The sequence below is a fragment of the Xenopus laevis genome, chromosome 1L (assembly GCF_017654675.1).
Source record: "Xenopus laevis strain J_2021 chromosome 1L, Xenopus_laevis_v10.1, whole genome shotgun sequence".
NCBI lineage: Eukaryota > Metazoa > Chordata > Amphibia > Anura > Pipidae > Xenopus > Xenopus laevis.
In genome coordinates this window covers 78,275,833-78,295,237 of record NC_054371.1, presented here as the reverse complement: position 1 = coordinate 78,295,237, position 19,405 = coordinate 78,275,833, and the positions used below count along the sequence as shown (strand labels likewise).

General features: G+C 37.8%; 1 protein-coding gene across 1 annotated transcript in view; it reads right to left on the bottom strand.

Moving 5' to 3' along the window:
- Nucleotides 1-18,346, bottom strand: part of LOC108710809 (NLR family CARD domain-containing protein 3) — a 35,339-nt gene extending 16,993 nt beyond the window's left edge. The window contains exons 1-4 of the mRNA XM_018251978.2: nucleotides 18,016-18,346; nucleotides 9,672-9,946; nucleotides 3,747-5,439; nucleotides 2,849-2,935 (exon numbers count right to left, since the gene is read on the bottom strand). Of these exons, the coding sequence (XP_018107467.1) occupies nucleotides 2,849-2,935; nucleotides 3,747-5,439; nucleotides 9,672-9,946; nucleotides 18,016-18,080 (2,120 nt within the window). The 5' untranslated portion in view covers nucleotides 18,081-18,346. The remainder of the gene's footprint in view (nucleotides 1-2,848; nucleotides 2,936-3,746; nucleotides 5,440-9,671; nucleotides 9,947-18,015) is intronic.
- Nucleotides 18,347-19,405: the final 1,059 nt, after the last annotated feature.

Genomic DNA, 19,405 nt, shown 5'->3' with positions numbered 1-19,405 from the left:
GATGCCCAATATGCATAGATATACTAAAGCAGCTGGCATGTGCAGACCCCCAAAAAAATAGTGCATATGAGTTTTCTCGGCTGCCAGTTTGCCTTTTGTGAATATACACCCAGACCAATGTGCCACAAGACCCTCCTAACAGCACAAAAACCCCAAAAAACCACATATTTTTGGAAAGTACACATTCTGACAAACCCAAAATTGCTAAAAATGTGTTTGTACTCCAAATGATCAAAGAGCAAATGATGCTAAAAAATATGTAAGGAACAACAATGAAAGCATAAAAATCACAAAAATCAAATACAATTAGGCAAATCAATAAAATAACAATATAACTGATCCAACAGAGTGGATAGTGGTCAGAATGCTTGATCCAATAGTCACACTGGGAAAGCAACAGTTTTTAGGGGAATAACAAGAGGGAAACTGATAAAATGAAGAACTAAAAAAAAAAAAAAGATCGTATAAGTGTGGGTTTGTGTATACATGTGTGTACAGCTCTGACAAGTGTATAAGTGTTTGTATATCTGTATGTGACTCTGTAAAATACTAAAAAAGCCAGAAAATTAAACAAAATCGACATTTAGTTATATGTGTGCTGTGCATGTGTAAATGCATGTATGTATGTGTGATTGCATGTATGTGTGTGTGTATCTGTGTAAATAGGGCACTTACCGTTTTTTGGAGAAGAAGGGATCAGAAGCAGATCTGCAGACTCTAGGATCGCAGAGATCAACAGCAGGAAGTGCGTGGGCTGACCTTCACATGAGGTCGGGTCCAGGAAGAAGCAGCACAGGGTGAGCAGCATACAGGACACAGGATCAGGTAAGAAGTTGGGTCCTGCAAAATCGCAGCACAGGACCCGAGTGGCAGCGCCCTAGGCACATTGTTTAGGGGGTGGAGCAGCCAGGAGAACCTCTCTGCACTTCGATTTTGGCAGAAGTGTAGAGAGAGGCAGCCGTTTAAAGAAAGAACGTAGCTCCAATGTTCTTGGCACTTACAGCCTTTTTTTAAAATAACGTAGGAGCTACGTTCTTGACAAAAACAGTCATGAGTTGTAAGTGCTACAATCTATTAGAATTTGCTAATAATTAAACAAAATGTACAATTACAGGGATCACATACACACATATGCATTATGAACAATTAATGACGAGCTATAGATAACATGTTCTGTCTATTCTTTTAATTAGAAAAAGATATATTTTTAATTATTTAGTTCATATTTAGTGATCAGTGTTTTCTCTTTCCTTATCCCCATTTCCTTGGAATCTGTAAAGAGCTAAAGAGCAAAAGTGCTCTGTATAATAAGCCCCTCCCTTTCCATAACACTTATACAGTACAGGTATGGAACCTGTTATCCAGAATAATCCAGACCTGGGGTTTTACAGATAATGGATCTGTAAACATTTAATAAACCCAATAGGCTGGTTTTGCCTCTGATAAGGATTACTTATATCTTAGCTGGCATCAAGTACAAGGTACTGTTTTATTATTAGTAAGAAAAATTTGGATTATTTGGATAAAATTGAGTCTATGCGAGATGTGCTTTCCATAGTTCAGAGATTTCTGGATAATGGGTTTCCGGATAACGGATCCCATACCTGTACCTGATTTAAAATGCTCTGCCCTTCCTGCAATTACTATTGAGGGGTCATATACTTTCAAATTAATAGCTCCACAGTGCTTAGAACAACAATATTAAATGTTCTGTGAAAGTTAATACAAATATAATATGTTCACAGCTATTGCTTATACCTGAACTGACCAGGGATTATAAATGGAGACTCCCTGTAATTGATGTAGGGACCCATGCCTCTAAACACCCCCTTTTTGCAAAAAGTGTGCAGTTACATTTGGAAACAAACAAAACCCAGACTCTCCTATCAGCTCCAATCTCAGTCTCTCTGTATGGAACCTGTTATCCAGAATGCTCTGGGGAGAACTAAAGCGTAACTAAAGAAGTAGCTAGAAATGTTGTACATTATGTTTTGGGCCCAAAAGCAACCACAGTCCTTCAGCAGTAAAGATCTGTGCCCATAAAGATGCCTCTGTAGCTCCCCATCTTCTTTGCTACTGATTCATTCCACATGCTCTGTGCTGCTGTCACTTACTGAGCTTAGGGACCGACTCAAAATATACAGTACTCATAGAATAAAAATGTCGTAATATAAGGAAGATCAGTAAATAATACAAATATTGGCAACACAGAAACTAGTGCAACTAGCATCAGAATTTAATAATCTGCCCTGTAGCATCAGCTTAGGTTACAGGTAAACCTATTTTTCTGCTTGATCATTTGCAACAACCCCTAAGCTTAGCTTCTCAACAGCTGCTCAGAGCCCACTGAGCATGTGAGTGTCGCACCTAAGATGGTGACCCTCTGTGACAGGTCTGAAATCCTGTACCATTGCTGCTTTCTTGAAGCAGAAACTTTAGTCTGACGCAATAAGGTCATTACATAAAATATGGCATTTTTACCCATATTAATTTTTAGGGTTAAATCTACTAGAAAATCATGTAAACATTAAATAAACCCAGTAGGCTGATAAGGATTCATTATATCTTAGTTTGGATAAATTAAAAACTACTGCTTTATTTTTACAGAGAAAAAGAAAATCATTCCCTAAATTTTCTCATAGCTTGCACAAACTCAAAATGTAAACCTTTGCCAAGAAAGCCATTCTTCTAAGTACATTTCTGCAATAGGGTATACTATTTCCAGGACCGTCTTTTAAAGCTTTCAATAATAAGCTCCTTATTGCACTTTCATTTCAGAGGAACAGCAACTGGCTAAAGTATAGTACCAATTCTCTGTTCATAAAATTACTAGGAAAAATAGTTTTACCCCAGTTCTTTAATCCGACAGTCTGGTGACTCAAGTAGTTTGCAAATAACTCCTATCAGTTCTTTATCCAAGTTATTTTCTCCCAACCTAAAAAAGTAAATAAAATGTTTACAGTTTCATTTATAGTGGCAACAATGTACATTGTAAGAAATTTATAAGCCTTAATTCACATCTTGCTTTCTGTTTATGTAAGGGAAAGACAAATTAAGTTACAATTCTATATAATATTAACCTAAGTCTTAATAATTAGAATTTATTTTCATGTGCTAAATTATAGGAAAAATAAATTAATTGTTTCCTAGCTGTCATAAGGAGGAGATAAGTACAGGACTACATATCGCCTTGCATTCCCTATCGCTCCCCAACTTTCACATACTGAACAACATACTAGTTAGGGTGTTTCATGGTAATAATACTAATCATATCTCATTTATGCTTTCAAAATAGAAAATATAGGTGGCCACACCACCAAAATACAAGGGGTGCCACTCCTCTTTGCTGAGCATCCTATTGCTCACTTTAATCAAATGATTTGTTAAATTGCTTTAGAACTGACCTGTGGTCCCAGCTTCTGTTACAGTAATTTTGGAAGCAATAAATACTTCATTGCATTCCTAAACTAAAGAATGGGAAATAAATGCCACACCCCCAATTCACATCTTCATAAAGTAAAGTCCATCTACTTTCCAATAAGCAACATCTAGAGAATTTCAGAATATTTGCTATGAATAGCAAAATAAAAAAACTGATTGTTAAGAATGCTGTATGCAATAGTTTATCCCCACTCCTATTCAACGCCTATTTTATCAACAGCTACTCAGTAATATTTTAGGCAGGATTTTATTTGTGAACAGACAAATGTTAGGTGATTAACCAATTTTACAATTCACCTACTGACCATAATTTGGTGCATCGATTCAGATACGGCTGCAACTGCTTCAGATATTGCGCATTCACTTGTGTCGCTGTCATGTCTAGTTCTTCAATATCCATATTTACAAGACTTAAAAAATATGTCAGCACATCAAAATCTATAGGCGAGAATATATTATCACTTAGATTAAGGCGTAACGTGACTGGGGTTATTCTTTCGGCCAAACAATCCATCTGCTGTTCAAACAAGCAATGTAATTGATTAAATATGTAACATCCATTTTCACAGTTCTCTATAATAGATTTGGTTAACCATGACCTGTAAGCTTCGGATTTCCTACTTGCATCCAGTTTTAAATGTTTTGATAGAACATTTTGGCTTCTCACTGAAAGCAAACCTGAAAGAAACCTGTTAAATAAATCCAAGTATCCAGGACTTATGAACAGTCTTGACTGTACTCCATTATCCATAATATCATGTGAAAGTTCCACTTCATGAGCATAATAAAATGCTGCAAAAAATTCCTGAATGGTAAAATGTGTAAATGAAAGGATATTCTCTGTAGCCACTAGCTCCTGGACACATGTCTTATCAAGGAAACTGTTAATAATATCACAGGGTAGATTAGGAAATGTTTCCAAATCATGTTCGTAGAAAAGTGTTTGATGCTGTAACAGTGATTGATAAGCAAGGCGTCCCAAGCTGAGAACTGCCTCCAATAATGTTTTATTCGCAACACAAGACTGCCGTGTGTGGTGCTTCAATATAACGACAAGGTAATGACAATATATATCAGTCATAGTTTTTGGCTGGTCAATTTGAAGAGTGGTGCTTCCTTTTAATACACTACAGACAATCCAACAGAAGGCCGGGATGTAACACAAAGTGAATAGGAAATAGTTTTGTCTAACTGAATCAAATATGTCACTTCCATATATACAGTCCCCGTAAAATTTTTGAAAATACTCCTCTATTTCTCTCTCCGAAAACCCAGTAATTACAACAAACCGTTCAATACTATCAACAGGTATGTGGTTAACAACAGTTGGTCTGCTGGTTACTACAATGGTCGCTTCAGGAAGGAGTTCTCCTTTGATTAAACTGCCCACCAAATGTGGCAGCTCCGCCTCTTCGTTGGGATCGTATATGTATTGGTCTAAATCTAACTGGCTGTAAAATTTAAATTCATCAAACCCATCCAAGATCATCAGAAGTTTTTCAGTGTTGTTTAAAATATCATCCAGAATATGCGACAAATGCCCATGTTTTTTAAGAATTAGTTCTCTCAAAGTAACTGGTTTGTTTATGAAATTAAGGTCTCTGAAAGTGAAATTCACGGCAAAATCAAAGTTTTCATATGCTGTTGTGTTTGCAAAATCATGAAGAATTTTCTGTACAAAGACAGTTTTTCCGATTCCTGCTACTCCGCTCACTAATATTTTCTTTGGGCTCTTTCTGTCGCATAGCTTTTGGAAGAGCTGTTCAAGCTTAATATCAACCCTCTCTTCTTTTTGGCTTTGAAGGCCAATCCGTTGTTGACCAAATGTTAGCAGCTCGTTTTTCTTTATTTCAAGACTGTAATGTCCTTTGACAAGAAGAAGGTTTACAAAATGATCAGAGAAGTAAAATTTCTCTCCATGTCTGCAGTTATAATACTTTAAACAGTCATTCCGCCTCAGAAGAACATCTTTGTGCTTTTGGATACCCTTCAAATACTCTGAAAAATAAAAATAGTTCAAAATGGTAAATTCATTTATAAACAATCTTTCAGTTTATGAAAACAGAAATATTTAGTAGTTGTACTAGTGGTACAAATTCTGATGATTCAGAACATTTTGAAGAATAAAGAAAACATTTGTACAACTGCATAAAATGCCATAAAAATGCAAATAAAAATAAAATACGACAAGTTGTTGCCATTCATAATGTAGCTGCACTACCCTCATAATGATGATTTAACTGACCACTGCAGTAACACGGTTAATATAGTACCTATCTAGATAGCACTTATTGTGTGCCAAAGGAAAAAATTATGTACAGAACATAACAATTTATCTCACCCTCATAGTAAAAGGCAATAAGGACAAAAGCTGGCCCTTTAAGGTTTGATTGCACCTGGACAAAACTGGTGCTGTTTACAGTAAGGGGATAGGCGATATTTAAAAAGGTTGCAAATAAACATAGGATTTCGTTTTGTTGTTGTCATCTCATTAAATATGGGGCACCTCTCATGCAGTACACAACTAGTTACATTTTTCAGGGTGGGGTTTTTGGGGCAAAAACTCAATTTTTTTGAGATTTATTATACCCCGAAGCTGCAAAAAGCCGAAAAGCCACCTTCTCAAACCTGTCATGTTTAAGTCAATGGGAGGTCCCTATCGCAATTTGAAGATATTGTGGTTTGAGCTGGATTCAGCCCAATAACCCGAAAAAATCCAGCGATTCAAAAGAAAAGTCTGAAACAATCGAACGATTCATGTTTTCGCTTGATTTTATTATGTTTTTTTCCTGTTCCGATTTTTACTAGTTATTTTAATGATAAATAAGGCAAAATGGTGGATGGGAGTTTGGTCAAGCTTTTTTTATTTAAAAAATGAGATAAAATCAGATTTTATTAACTAACTCCCTATCTCCTTGACACACTGGTGAAAAAAGCTGATGATATACTCATTTCCCTAGTGTAATTACAGAAGCCAGGTAGACATATTAGCCCACAATATCACCTCTGTTTTTTTCTAAGGGAAAATTATACACTTTGCATAAGTATTGCTTTACTTTAATTTCACCTAAACCTGGCAATGAACCACAGGTCTATAATTTACTGTGTGCTTAGAAATTTCTTTTCTCACATCAATTTCTTTATCTAACCATTTGCCTTAACCCAATAATCAGAGAGAATCTAAAATCTCGAAGCCCCATTATGCTTAACGGACTAAACCTTAAATAAAAGTAATGTTTTTTTAAACTTTAAAGCTATCAAACTGTTTGTTAGCTGCTACTATAATGACCTTTGTAACCAAAGCATCACCTTCTGGTAAAGTTCCTCTGACTGTACAGTTGGAGAGATGTACAGTATGTTCAGAAGGAAAACGGAGAACTGTTCTGATGCTCTGCTCAGGAAAAACATGGGAAAGGTTGTTTATGAGGTTTATGATCTTTTTAGAATAGTTCTCTGTCATTTTTCTGAACGTATCTCTCTCTCTCTCCTACCTCTCAGATGAAATTAACTGACCAGCACGTGGTGTTGTTGTTACAAAATGAATGGTCTTAGCAGTTAAAGGTCAAGTAACACCAAAAAATGAAAGTGACTTAAAGGAATTGTTCAGTAATAAAATAAAAACTGGGTAAACAGATAGGCTGTGCAAAATAAAAAATGTTTTCAATGTAGTTAGCCAAAAATGCAATCTATACAGGCTGGAGTGACTGGATGTCTAACATAATAGCCAGAACACTGCTTCCTGCTTTTCAGCTCTCTTGGCTTCCATGGATTGGTTACCGGGCAATAACCATTCAGTGACTTGGGGAACACATGTGTAATAACTGTTTCATGGGTGCATAACTGATCAATTGCAAATTTACTGAACAGTTATTTCCCATGTGGCCCCCTTTAAAGTCGCTGACTAACAAAGTTACAGAGCTGAAAAGCAGGAAGTTATGTTCTCTTCTGTTATGTTAGACATCCGCTCACCCCAGCTTTTATAGATTACATTTTTGGCTATCTATATTAGAAACGTTTTTTTTATTTTGCACAGCTTATATATTTACCCAGTAATTTTATACTGAACTGTTCCTTTAAAGTAATGAAAATATAATGTACTGTTGCTCTGCACTGGTGTGTTTATAGGTTCATATGAACACATATGGTATAGTAGTAAAATACTTAATAACTACTGGAACCAAATACAAAATGTGATAAATACAATATTTCACGAACAATTAAACCTCCATCCTACGGAAGTTTTACTGCTATATGACAACAATAACAAAGACATTATAATTATACCGACTTTAAAGTATATTATCACTACAGCAAAATTATTAATTCCACGTAAATGGAATGTAAAGTGATCCTACCCAGATAACTCAGAAGAGATTATAGCATATAGAAACTGTAGTCCACTTAAACATTACACAAATTGGAGACCATGGTTAGAATTTATAAAAGAATATGGTAAGAAACAATAAAACATAAAATTAGCTGAAACAACTGTTGAGAACATTTGATTGACTCTTTAAAAAAAATTTGTTTGTCTCTGATATACAAATATATGACCAATAATAAAGATTGTAATAGAGTGTGAATTACCGTACTATTATGTTGGTATAAATGCATTTAAAAGTTTGAAAATGTTAAACTTTACTATCCCCCCTCTCCCACTTTTTTCCTTTCTGTACCCCCCCCCCTTTTTTTGTCCTTTAAGAAATAAAATAAACATTGAATTGAAAAAGAAAAACTGGTGTGTTTGCTATAGAAACACAACTATTGTTTATATAATAAACAAGCTGCTGTGTAATAAAAACGAACTTGTACTTTCAATTCAGTTTTGTGGTGTAGGTTGCTTCTCAGAAGGCTGCAACTCCTGTGTATGTTGCCAAACATTCAAAGTATAAATAAACAAGTACCCAGAGAGCACAACACATCTTGTGTTTCGGCCTAATACCCTTCATCAGGAGAAAACTGCTGTGTAGCCATAGGGACAGCCATTCAAGCACAGGATACACTCAACTCGCCTCATTGGCGGTGCGCCCCTGGCAGTACATTATATTTTCATTACTTTAAAGGAAAACTAAAGCCTAACAAAAGAAGTAGGCTAGAAATGTTGTGCATTATGTTTTGGGCTTCTGTACCAGCCCAATGCAACCACAACCACAGAAATCAGTGCAACTAGCATGATAATGTAATATTCAGCCTTGTAGCATCAGCTTATATTACAGGCCGATCTCATTTTCGGATAATTTGCAACGATAACGAAGCTCAGCTTCTCAACAGCTGTTTAAAGCACCCGGAGCATGTGAGTGTCGGAGACACTTCCCAAGATGGTGACCCCCCTGTGACAAATTTAAAGTCCTGGATCATTGCTGCTATTGAGAAGATGAAACTTTAGGCTGGTGCAATAAGGGTAGTATATAAAATATGGCATATTTAGCCAATTAATTTTTAGGCTTTAGAGCTCATTTAAAACACTTTCATTTTTTGGTGTTACTGTTCCTTCAATAAATATCTTAATAGCATTGAAATGAAAAAAAAAAAATTAATTTACATTGCAATAATGCTTTGCCAAGGTTTTCATATTCTTTAAATGCCCTATAGCTATAACCATCAACTTCATTAGTCTTAAAGGAAAACTATACCCCCAAAATGAACACTTAAGCAACAGATAGTTCATATCATATTAAGTGGCATATTAAAGAATCTTACCAAACTGGAATATATATTTAAGTAAATATTGCCCTTTTACATCTCTTGCCTTGAGCCACCATTTCGTGATGGTCTCTGTGCTGCCTCAGAGATCACCTGACCAGAAATACTACAACTCTAACTGTTACAGGAAGAAGTGTTGAAGCAAAAGACACAACTCTGTCTGTTAATTGGCTCATGTGACCTAACATGTATGGTTTGTTTGGTTTGTTTGTGAGTACAGTGAATCCTACGATCCCAGGGGGCGGCCCTTATTTTTTAAAATGGCAATTTTCTATTTATGATTACCCAATGGCACATACTACTAGAAAAGTATATTTTTATGAAAATGGTTTATTTACATGAAGCAGGGTTTTACATATGAGCTGTTTTATGCAATATCTTTTTATAGAGACCTACATTGTTTGGGGGGTATAGTTTTCCTTTAAGTACAGTTTTAAGGTACTGATTTTGCAGCTATAGAATGCCATTTTGGTGGAATCAAACTTTGCTTAACATATAACAATATCATTTATTTGCTTTATACTTACCATTTGCATTACTTTTGGATCTTTCTTTTTTCAATTTTGAGTGCTGAATAAAAAGATAGCAGAAGCGGGCTGCACTTTCTTCTCCGAGACAGTCAATTATATCTAGCAATTTTCTTACTTGCTTTCTGGGGCCCCTTTCGTACACAACATCCTCATAGTCATCTTTTGAGATCAGTGTTTCCCGAAGTGCTTGTTGGACAATGCCATCAATATAAGCTTCAAGTTCATCAACAAGATTTCCTCGCTGTGTTTTCAAAAATGAAAGTGGTGATGCTCTAAGGAGAAATTGAAATGAATATTACTAATAATATTCTTATCCCACCCCATTCTTATCCCAACCCAGTAACTATGAACTACAATGTCTCACACACATAGCATGTGAGCCTACTCCTATATCCTTTTCAAACAAAATCAGTATGACAGCAACACACACTAGCCGCAACACCTGTCAGCACACATACAAGGCTAGTCAAGTGGCAGTTGGGATCCTGCATTGCAGTAATGGGCTGGCCACTGTTCAGCCATAATGTAAGTTATTAGCCCTGTTGCAGAAAAATGTCAGACTTTGACACTAGAAGTCACTATGGTAACTGGCTGAATCTGCTTCCTTATCTGCACTTATCGGAAATTAGTTGTACCATTTGATGCTGGGGGTTATTTCAACCTTTAATGTTACTGGGCCATTTAATGCTGGGGTCACTGGGGCTCATTTTCCAACACTGGGCAAATTTGCCCATGGGCAGTTACCTATAGCAACCAATCAGTGATTAGCTTTTTAAAGCCAGCTGCAAGTAGAACAATGTATGCAGCAATCTGATTGGTTGCCATGGGTTACTGCCCATGGGCAAATTTGCCCAGTGTTGATAAATGACCCCCACTGTGTCATGTTATGCAATGGTTTAATTTATCATTCTATGGTGCAAACAAGCAAGATCATGTGCAAAAAAAATATCTAGTGAGTCCAGTATGACTGAAAAAGTGGACACAACCTATGGCAAATTTTTGGGTGGTTTTCAAAAGTGGCCATGACATGTAGGCCCATGCTAGGGGAACTTCACCCCACTGGATATACCAGTGTGAAGAAAAATAACACACATTCTCTACAACTAATTTTGACTGTATGTTATAATTCTCTGGACTAAGCTATTCTTGGTGTGAATTGTAATAACATATGGCTTCCAAATTGCTACCTTAAAGGAACAGTTCCATGTAAAAATAAAAACTGGGTAAATAGATAGTATGTGCAAAATAAAAAATGTTTCTAATATAGTTAGTTAGCCAAAAAATTAAGGCTGGAGTGACTGGATATGTAACATAATAGCCAGAACACTATTTCCTGCTTTTCAGCTCTCTAACTCTGAGTTAGTCAGCAACTTTATGGGGGGGCATATGGGACCTAACTGTTCAATGAGTTTGCAATTGATCCTTAGCATTCAGTTCAGATTTAAAAGCCCATGTGCCCCCCATCAGTTCACTGATTGGTTACTGCCTGGTAACCAATCATTGGAGACCAATAGAGCTAAAAAGCAGGAAGTGTTCTGTTCTGGTAGACATCCAGTCACTCCAGCCTTTATACATTACATTTTTGGCCAATTAACTATAATGGAAACATTTTTTATTTTGCACAGCCTATCTATTAACCTAGTTTTTATTTTTACACTGAACAATTCCTTTAAAACTCCACCATTATATAAAATATTGTGGAGTGCTGCAATGTTGTTGACATCTGGTTGATCTCATCAACTATCATTTCATCTGGGAAAAGCACTTGAATAAATGCGGGTAAACCACTATCTTCCTATGCGGGGTTCATTTGGTGGTACACACTGGGAAACGCACATGCAGGAAAACTATGACCATTGTGACCCATACTATATACAAGACCACATCACTTGGAAAAAATATAACGCGTTTTATTCTCATAGAGCCCTGTAAGCCAGTGCCTTCCCCTTTACCGATAACACTGGTTATGTGCAGAATAACCTATTCAGGCATGTTTAAACAAGCAACAGGTATGTTTAAACAAGAAATTAAACTTAACCCTTTAGCTATAAATATGAAAGATTTTCCTTAAAAAGGCAATTTTGATAATATGCTCAATGGGTAGTGTTCTTTGGGAGTCTAAAACTTTATATTTACGTCAGTATCTTAGCTTTTCCTCCTTATATGAATGTCAGAAGATTACAAATGTAAACTTCTGGGGCATTTCTACTTCCTCATACTCAGAACAAGGAATTCCTCATCAGGAAGGAAATAGTCATCATCATAAATCAGATGCACATACTGCATCAAAGTTATACATCACTTATTTCCTTGAAAAAATATAGAACTGCCAAGGGGAATCCCAGCCTTCCCCCTCAAACACTGAGTCCTGCTCCTGAACACAGGGTGGGGGGGTGAGAAAGATGGGAACAAAAACAACTGGGCTCATTCAGTAACACTGGGTAATTCTGCTTCAGAGCAGTAACCTAATGGCAACAAATCAGATATTGTATTTCAGTATCCCACCTCCAGTAGACAGTTTAAAGCTAACTGCACATTTGTTGCTATGGGCAACTGCAAATTTGACTATAGTTCTAGTCAGTCGCTTAACTAGTCTGTGCTGCGCCCAGAAGGGGCCCGGCACACAGAGACTTCTATTCGCCCCCTCCCACAAGTGTCCCCTGCCCTAGTCCCTTGCATTCCCCAGCAGACACTCCCAGTCCTGGTCCCCCTGCCCCTCTGCAACCACAAGGTTCTAGTTTTTCAGTTTCCATTCTATAAAAATTAGGGTGCTGTCTAGCACAGACCTAGAAAAAGCATTATTTCTTGCGTGAGACCAGACAATAATGAAAATACTGTTACTTTTTACTATGTTGATTGGAAAGTTACATATCAACAAAAAAGGGAACAAAATGCTCAAGAAATAGCACACTATAGGTTTCCTATACCAAACGTTTGTAGTTACAAGTTATGAAAGGGGAAATCAATCCAAAAACTATTTTTTTGCATAAAGAAAGAAAATGTATTTCTAAGCAAGTTTACAATATTAATTCAGATTTCAACAATTTTACAGGACTGCTAAAACTGTCCATCTTTTATTAACTTCTTTCATTTAGTAGCCATACTAACCCTAATCGACCCTGCTTCAAATGGTCGAACTGCTGAGTTTGATATCCCTACTTTTGCTACTAAAGAAACAAAAAATAAATTTGCCCTCACAATTACTATTTTTTTTATTAGCAGGCCCCCTTTATAGTTCACCCTCTGGAGCCTTCTAATCAAATGGTGCACAGAGTGTATAGTTGTACCGGGCCTGGGCCTAAAGGGGGGCTGCACTTTTCGAATTGACAGGGGGGGCTCTGGCCACCAATGTATTTTTTAAAATATTCTGTAGAGCCCCAGACCACCATTTTTTTTAACTTGTAAGGGGGGCTGCCCACCAATATTTTTATAGCATGTGGGGCTGACCCTGGCCACCAATGGGTTTTTTAACTTGTAGAGGGGGGGGGAGACCGACCGCCAGTAAAGTTTTTTTAAATTCTATGGGGGCCATGATTTCTGACACTGTGTCTCCCATAGCTGTTCTATTTTTTTCCAGGAAGATCAATGTGCATGAACGTTTCTACCTACACCTGTTCAACTGTACAACTGAATTGCAAGTATCAACAGCAATGTAGTTTGACCTCGAACAGTCCTAAAATCTTGCCAGGGTTATCCTAAATTCATTCCAAGAGAATCTTTTTTGACTTCCCAGCCATCTTGGAAGCCAGCTAGCTAAAGATGGCCATACAGTGCCAAAAACATGCATTTGGCAAGGTCACCAGAACAATGGATTGGGATCATATAAAGGCGATTACAGGCCCCTCAGATTAGGATTGTATTAAAGGGGATCTGTCACCCACACATAAAAAACTGTATAATAAAAGTCCAGCACTGATTATTTTTGTATTAAAACATCCATACATGTTATAAATGTATTTAAATATCTGAGCTGTCAATCATATATTGGCTGTTCCGCAGGGCAGTCGATTACTTTCACTTTCCATTCTGCACTTCCTAGATATTACTGATTTCTTTGGGGTGACAGGTCCCCTTTAACACACGGATGCAGTCCTTATTGGAGAGAAAAATCAAACATGCCCAATTGATATCTGGGTGATTTTCGACATGATTTCCATTGGGCAGGCCTATCGGTGGACTCCATACATGGACCAATAAGTTGTCAGTCTGGAAGGTTAACATTCAGGTGAAAGGCTCATTAAAGGGGTTGTTACCCTTTAAATTAACTTTTAGGGGCATATTTATTATGCTGTGTAAAATGAAATATGCCAAAAAAAAAGCTGTGTAAAATAAATGACCAGATTTGCCCCGTTTACATTGCTTCCAACATGTCACTGTAAGAAAACAAAATGATGATGTAGACTTGTAGAGAGTGATATTCTGAGACAATTTGCAATTGGTTTTAATTTTTTATTATTTGTGTTTTTTGAGTTATTTAGCTTTGTATTCAGCACCTCTCCAGTTTGTTATTTCTGCAATCCATTGCTAGGGTCCAAATTACCTTGGCACCCAAGCACTGATATGAATAGGAGACTCAAAAATGAATAGGAGGCCTGAATAGAAAGATGAGTAATAAAACGTAGCAATAACAATACATTCGAAGACTTACAGAGCATTTGTTTTTAGATGGGGTCAGTAACTTCCATTTGAGATCTGCAAAGACTCAGAAGACAAGTATTTGACAAGGTATTTGAATGAATACCTTCATAAGCTATAAAAATAAATTAAACGTGAACCTCTTGTAAACAAAAATAAGAGATTATAAAAGCACAAAACACTGTTAAGTGACCAATTCTGTAAAATATTAATAAGAAGGGTTGTTCAGCACCAAATTGCCTCACATCCAGTAGTTCTAGCTAGAGCACAGTTAAAACGGAGATATCCATATCAAGTTAAAGTTTAGCTAAATGTGTACTTGTCATTATATATGGCTGAAAGGTAAAGGAAAGGAAAATGTTATAAGGAAAACCAAAAACTGTCTTTTTTGCAGAACTTTCACATTATTATACATTTATCAAAAATGTTCAATAATTTAAAAGGTGCACTATACCCTTTAATATAGTTGTTCAGCATGAGTTTAATGTTTATATTTATGTTTAAAAAGGTGTACAACGTTGTATATAGGTGTATACATATAGAGGAACTTTAGATCCTTTTCATTTGTTTTTAGCTGACTGACATTCATTTTCCATCAGGGAAATCGCAAGATTACCGTAACAGTATAAACTGCGATCCAACTGGCCATACATGCTAAGCCAGTTAGCCAACCTACCTTACCATATCTGGAATTGTATAGAAAACTTAAAGGGGGTTGTTATCCTTTAAATTAACTTTTAGTATGATGTAGAGAGTGATGGTTTGAGACAATTTGTGATTGATTTTCATTGTTTATTTTTTTGTGATTTTTGAGTTATTTAGCCTTTTATTCAGCAGCTCTTTAGTTTACAGTTTCAGCAATCTGGTTACTGGGGGGCTAAAATACCATAACAACCATGCACTGATTTGAATAAGAGACTGGAATATGAATAGGAGAGGGTCTGAATAGAAAGAGGAGTAAAAAAAAGTAGATGTAACAATAAATTTTAAGCCTTGCAGTGCTTTTGTTTTTTTGATGGGTCAGTGACCCCCATTTGAAAGCTGGAAAACGTCAGAAGAAAAAGGCTAATAATTAAAAAACTTTACAAAACAAAGAGTATATAAATAATGAAGACCAATTAAAAAGTTGATTAGAAATGGCCATTCTATAAAATACTAAGGGGCCGATTCACAAAAGGTCGAATATCGAGAAATTCGATATTCGACTGGGAATTAAAATCCTTCGACTTCGAATATCGAAGGATTTTAGCGCAAATAGTGCGATCGAACGATCGAAGGATTATTCCTTCGATCGAACAATAAAATCCTTCGAATCGAACGATTTGAAGGATTTTAATCCAACGATCGAAGGAATATCCTTCGATCAAAAAAAGTTAGCCAAGCCTATGGGGACCTTCCCCATAGGCTAACATTGAGTTCGGTAGCTTTTAGATGGCGAACTAGGGGGTTTAAGTTTTTTCTTAAAGAGACAGTACTTTGACTATCGAATGGTCGAATGGTCGAACAATTTTTAGTTCGAATAGTTCGATTCAAAGTCGTAGTCGAAGGTCGTAGTAGCCCATTCGATGGTCGAAGTAGCCCAAAAAACACTTCGAAATTCAAAGTTTTTTTACTTTGAATCCTTCACTCGAAGTTAGTGAATCGGCCCCTAAAAGTTAACTTAAAGGTGAACCGCCCTTTAAGCCACTGATGGTTAACTTCTGGTGCCCCCACTAAAATATGCTGACAGCAATTGTTTTAGTTCTATTGGATTACAAATACACATTTGTTCCTTCCCCATATTGCATTTAGGTTTGTGACTAACTTAAAGGTGAACTAAAGTTAAATCACTGGTGGGTGCCTAAATTTTAGGCACAATCCAGTGATTAAAATTGGTTACCGGATACCCTGGGCCAGTGTTTTGTTTGCTAAAAATTGCATCGGTCCAGGGTATTTCTGCAGAAGATCCTTGTCGCCATCCAGCGGCGTAACTAGAGGTTATTGGCCCCCACAGCAAATTCATTTTAGGACCCCCAACTATCCAGAGTTTGTCCTGTTTTATTAATATATATTGAAATCAGGGCCTAATGGGGCCCCCTATAACTCCTGGGCCCCCCTGCTGCAGGGTCTGCTTCCTCTGTGGTTATGCCGTCACCATCTTCTTTTGGGTTCCTATGCCTTTTTGGTTCTGACAGGCGCATGCTCAGAAGAGTGAAAGCCGAACTTAGAAACAAAAGGTCAACATTTTCACTCTAATGAAAGAATGTGCCGAAAAACTTCTGCAATAGTTTCATTTTATATCCATTCCATCTTGAGACTGGCTGGGTGAGTTCTGTATGAATACGCTGTTTATATAACAGATAAGGCAGCAGACAAACATCACAATACCAAAAAATCAGGAATTCTTTCTCAAAAAAAATATTTGAAATGTAGTGCATATATAGTAACCGGCATTCCCCCTCCAAATTATTTTTACTATTTTGTTGGCGTCACTGGCCATGCAACATACTTCTGTTTAACCCAATCTACTATTGTATCCTTTAAAGGAACAGTAAACCTTAATAACAAGTTGTTGTTGAGCAAAAATGAAGGCTATGGTATTTACTGACATATATGTAAAAAGCTAAGTAAGTGGAGGCCTAAGCTTCTCTGCAAATAAACTTCATGTTGTGATATTGCAATATGTTATTAAGGGATAAAAGCCAATAGACATTATATTTCAGCAAATGCTGCTAAAAAAATATAACTCATATGAGCAAGAAGTAACCCTGATACTAATGGGACTTTGTCAAAAGTCAGGCGGGATCAGAATCTTTAGCAGGTAAGGAAAAATCCCTCTGGCAAAAATCCTTGTTCTCGGAAACTTTATGTCTGTGACTAGCACAGCCTGAATTGTTGGTAACATTATGAAATTACAAACAGATTGAAAATATGAATCATGAGTGTGACTCACATGATTATGCAAGGATTTCTGTGAGTATTTGTAAATATTTAGGCAGATCCTGTAGGTAACAGCAGCAACAGCCCTAGCAGAATATATCCAGTAACCAGTGGGGAGGATGACACTTCAGCGGCCTTGACATGTAAGGGTATGGTCACACTGGGCGTTTCGGGGAGATGTAGTCGCCTGGCGACTAATTGCCTTGTCTTTGCAGCGACCAATCTCCCCGAACGCCTTCCGTCGCTCTTGCGCTGGCTAAAATGAAAAATCTCCGCCGCTAAGCACACGCGGTGGTGACTTCGGAAAACGTTGGGCGACTTCGGAAAACGAATTGCCGCGTGTGCTTAGCGCCGGCGATTTTTCATTTTAGCCAGCGCAGTTCGGGGAGATTGCTCACCGTAAAGACGAGGCGATTAGTCACCAGGTGACTAAATCTCCCCGAAATGCCCAGTGTGACCTTACTAAAGCAGTCACAATCACAGCAGAGCTGCACCTATGTCCTTGACACTATGTCAGCAACTTTATCAAGGAAACCATAAATGAAGCAGAACTTAAACAAAGTTGAAGTCCTGCATGTGACTAAGAAGGCTGTAATAATAATTAACCCGTTGAGAGCCAGGACTTCTTTTTCCATAAAGGTCCTGGGTAAAGATTTGTAGCTGTTTCATTTTATACAAAGAACCCCCTGCTAGAAATGCTGAGAAGTGCCAAGATTTTGTTTATGATTCACTCTCCCATAATGCCGCCGGGCTATAACATAACCTACACAGAGCCACGGAGAGTTACCTGCTGTTTTGCCAGTTGATAAGCGCCGTGCCTTCTCCCTCACAGCTTACTGTTTCCTCACCCATGTATAGCGCCTTGTTCCACGCGTGTTTCCTATCTACCACGTCACTCAGCTCCGCTGCAAGTAATCCGGCAATATTGTCCCCACCACCAGACTCCTGGCCGCGCCACTGACATGCTATAGTGATGGGCGTGGCATTAAAGATCCTCCCTTCCAGCTGTGACAGGAAAGAAGAGCTGTAGTATTATTGCTGTTACAGACTCCTCACCCACACTGACTCCCAAATACACAGCCTCAGTTTGTGTGGCACACTTCCAGGTCTCCTAGTCGGACTGGGTGGGCGGGACACTTGGAAAAGCAGGGAATGGGGTTGTGATGGATTACTATGGATGGGCAGCAGAGGGAGCTGTGTAAGGGAGGTCTGCTGGTGTTTTCTGCTCTCTTCTTCCTCATAATTTAGCAAACCTGAATCATGTACTGTTACTAGAGCAATTATATAGTGAATAAAGTACCTCCTGTTGTAAAATATAAGGATATTATAGGTTACTATAAGAGGCCTTCAGCCTGGTGTTTTATATAGTCATGGAACTCCGAGGTGACTTCTAATATCCTCATTGTCAAGATTGGCTCCCTAAATCCAGAACAGATGCTAAGCTCCCTGGTCTCGGCTCTGCTTCCGCCTGTAGTAGGCCCTCAGATGCCGCCAGGTCTTAATAAGAGAGGAGCAAAGCAAGGGTTCTGGACAGGAAAAGGGGACGAAAAGTGTAGTCAGGCAGGTTGGGGTCGGCGTGGGCAGAGTTCAAGCAAGGTCAGACAGACCGGGTCGGTACAGGTAGCGTTCAAGGATAGTCAGACAGGCAAGGGTCAATACCGGTAGATAGGCAGGCAGGGGACAGGATTAGCAGTTCAGGATAGTCAGGCAGGGAAGGGTCAATATTGGCAGAGTTCAGAATAGTCAGACAGGCAGGGATCAAAACCAGGAATCAAACACATAGAAATCCCACCCAGGATACTAACAAGTAGACATAACAATGGGCACTGAGTTTTGGCCCGAGGCTCCTTTAAATATTTGAATTTTGCGCCAAAGTGCCGTGACGTTATCACGCCAGCATGTAAATTGCCGAAGTGCACGCAGTCCACTAGACAACCAGGGTGAGTTTTTGCTACACCTATTTTGCAACAGGGGTGCTTTATTTATTGTAATAAATATGTAATTTCATCGGTTATAATCGGAGCTTAGTGATGACATTTCTGTCACGACTCACTGAAACTTGTGTATTATAATAAATTAGAGATGCACCGAAACCACAATTTCGGATTCGTCCGAACCCCCGAATCCTTTGTGAAAGATTCGGCCGAATACCGAACCGATTCCAAATCCTAATTTGC